The following is a 2,399-nucleotide window of genomic DNA, read 5'->3' as shown; positions in this document are numbered from 1 at the left end:
ATAGCTCGATCCCTATCTTGGCCGAATGGGGTTGGACATACTAAAGGCTCCTGGAGTCCAAAGGGGCCAGTGCCACTAGGATCCAACCCTCCTCCCGCTGACTGACACCCTAGGGTTACATCTGCCTCCTCCAGTCGCCATACCCGCCCCAAACACTCTGTCTTCCTAAAGCCTTGTTGGGACTGCAGTCTGCTCCTTCATCCAATTTGGGGTGAACTCCAATGGAGTTGGGCTGGAGCGGCTGGTCACCCAAACCTCTGGGCCGGGGTCCTGACTCCCACCTCACGTTCCCAGCAGGCGCACAGGGACCTCACTCCACATACTTTATTCTGGCACCACAACGAGGAAAAAATATTCTATTTCTTTTAAAATACGTGTTTCCCTTACAAATAGCTATTTAAAAATATACAAATAAGGTTCAAACAGTCAAACCTAGCTGGGGGTTAGTGCTCTAAGGAAGGGGAAAGGAGGGCGCTAGGTGTAAGTGCCCCGCGCGCGCCCCCAGCCAGCGGGACTGGGCGAGTCCGGGCTCGGTGCCGCCGCAGGGGGTGGGTCCGCCGGGGTGGCTGCCGGGGTCGCTCCAGCCAGGCTCAGCCGCACGGCGCTCGCTCCAAGGTCCAGGGCAGCCCCAGGGTCCCGCAGCCCGCGGCGACCTCACCAGTGCCAGGAAACCAGGGCAGAGGGGGCTAAGTGTTGATAGCCGGGGAAGAGGCCCAGAGCTGGGCCAGGACCGAAGGCGGCATAACCCGGCAGAGGACAGGCTGCGGCGACCCGGGGTGCACCGCACTTGTCCAGGGTCGCTGCCGGGCCCGCCTCGCCTCCGCCGCAGCCGCCGCCGCACGGCTGCCCGTCGCGCACCAGCACCGGCACCACCACGCGGCGCAGCAGGCCCGGCGCTGCGCGCAGCTCCGCGGCGGCGGCCAGGTCGGGCGAGCCTGCGGCTCCGGCCGTGCGCGCGCGCTTCAGCTTGTAGCGGTGGTTCTGGAACCAGATCTTGACCTGCGTGGGCGTGAGGCGCAGCAGGCGCGCCAGCTGTTCGCGCTCCGGTGCAGACAGGTAGCGCTGCTGCCGGAACCGCCGCTCCAGCGCCAGCGTCTGCGCCTTGGAGAACAGCACCCGCCGCTTCTTCCTCTTTTCGGAGTCCGAGCCTGGCGTCGCGGGTCGCGGGGAAGGCCGCTGGGACGGATCCGGCGAACCGGACTCCGGGCTGCTCTCGTCGGAGGCTGGGAAAACGGCAGAGAAGACCCAGGCTGGGGAGGCGCGTCTGCTACACCGGGGGTCCCCGGCCGGGCGAGGCCATGCCCTTCTTGCCTTGTGCCCACACTCAACGCCTGCCAGTCGGGACCCAGTGACCTTATTCCTTGCAGCACGTCGTCCTTGGGCCTCAGACCGCGCCCCAGAGAAACCCACCGCGAGGCCCCCTTACACGCACTCGCTGCTACACTGGCCGACGACTTAACCGTGACCGAGTCCCAGCACGGGCCACTCCCAGGTTGGCCGCACTGAGGTTTGTTTAGGTTTGCAACCTCCCAAAGGCGGAGAGGTGGGCTGCCTTCCAAACCGAGGTGGGGGGAACTGTACCATTCTGAAAATCGTTCAATATTCCGACTTCTAGGAATCCCCAGGAACAGAAGCCCAAGTGCCGGGTGCGGCGCGGACATCTGCTCTTAGGGGTCTTGTCCAGGGCTCGCGCGCGCGTCCCTGCTTGAATGGGACGGAAGCTCCCGGTTCCCAGGGAGGCCGTCTGGAGCCCAGGCGCTGGGCTTTCCCAGCCTCCGGACCCCACGCCCCCGCCATCCCCGCCCGCCCACCCACTCACAGGGCCAGTGGCCGCGCTCCGGCTCCAGCCACACGTCGCAGGGCCGCAGGCGCAGGGCCGAGCGCGGCGCCGGCTCCCGCCTCCGCAGGTGCTGCGAGTCCTGCTCCGGCAGATCCAGGAGGCTGCGCACCGTGAAGCTGAGGCGTCCAGGGGCGGCCATGGCCTACAAATAGGCGGGGGCAGGGCAGGCTCGGAACCGAGGGGCGGCGGGGGACGCCGCGCCTAGCAGTGGGCGTGGGAGGCGCTCCCCATGCGCCGGCCTCCGGGATATTAGCGCGTTTACAGCCCCAGCCCTGTTTATATAGGCCGCTTTCCCCACCAGGTCGCTTTGAAAGGGGCGGTAAGGGTCCCTCTGGGGTGTTAAGTACCTGAATGAGTGCCGGGCCCAAGGCCCCCCTGCAAGCCCGGAAGGTGTCACCTCCGCCCACCGCCCCGCCCAGTCCTCCCCACCCCCAGTCCTCCCCCTTCCTCTGCCCCCTGGCGCCCCGTTACCTCCCTGAGGAGGCAGGAAGCAGCTCTGGGCATTAGCGATTCTGTCTGATTAGCCCAAAGTGGGAACAGATAATGGGGATTGTTACCA

General features: G+C 66.0%; 1 protein-coding gene across 1 annotated transcript; it reads right to left on the bottom strand.

Moving 5' to 3' along the window:
* Nucleotides 1-654: 654 nt before the first annotated feature.
* Nucleotides 655-1,979, bottom strand: NKX2-8 (NK2 homeobox 8). The gene is made up of 2 exons (XM_075530584.1): nucleotides 1,820-1,979; nucleotides 655-1,223 (listed from the first exon to the last, which is right to left on the bottom strand). The coding sequence occupies exons 1-2, from the start codon at nucleotides 1,977-1,979 to the stop codon at nucleotides 655-657; spliced, it is 729 nt and encodes a 242-aa protein (XP_075386699.1).
* Nucleotides 1,980-2,399: the final 420 nt, after the last annotated feature.

The sequence above is a fragment of the Tenrec ecaudatus genome, chromosome 14 (genome assembly GCF_050624435.1).
Source record: "Tenrec ecaudatus isolate mTenEca1 chromosome 14, mTenEca1.hap1, whole genome shotgun sequence".
Classification (NCBI taxonomy): Eukaryota; Metazoa; Chordata; class Mammalia; order Afrosoricida; family Tenrecidae; genus Tenrec; species Tenrec ecaudatus.
This window is presented reverse-complemented; position numbering and strand designations above follow the sequence as displayed.

What these genes read in the sequence shown, in the direction of transcription:
- NKX2-8 (XM_075530584.1), bottom strand. Translation starts at nt 1,979, where the DNA reads ATGGCCGCCCCTGGACGCCTCAGCTTCACGGTGCGCAGCCTCCTGGAT. An exon ending in GGAGCGCGGCCACTGGCCCT is followed by an intron (nt 1,224 to 1,819) that starts GTGAGTGGGTGG and finishes CCGTTTTCCCAG; the next exon opens with CCTCCGACGAGAGCAGCCCG.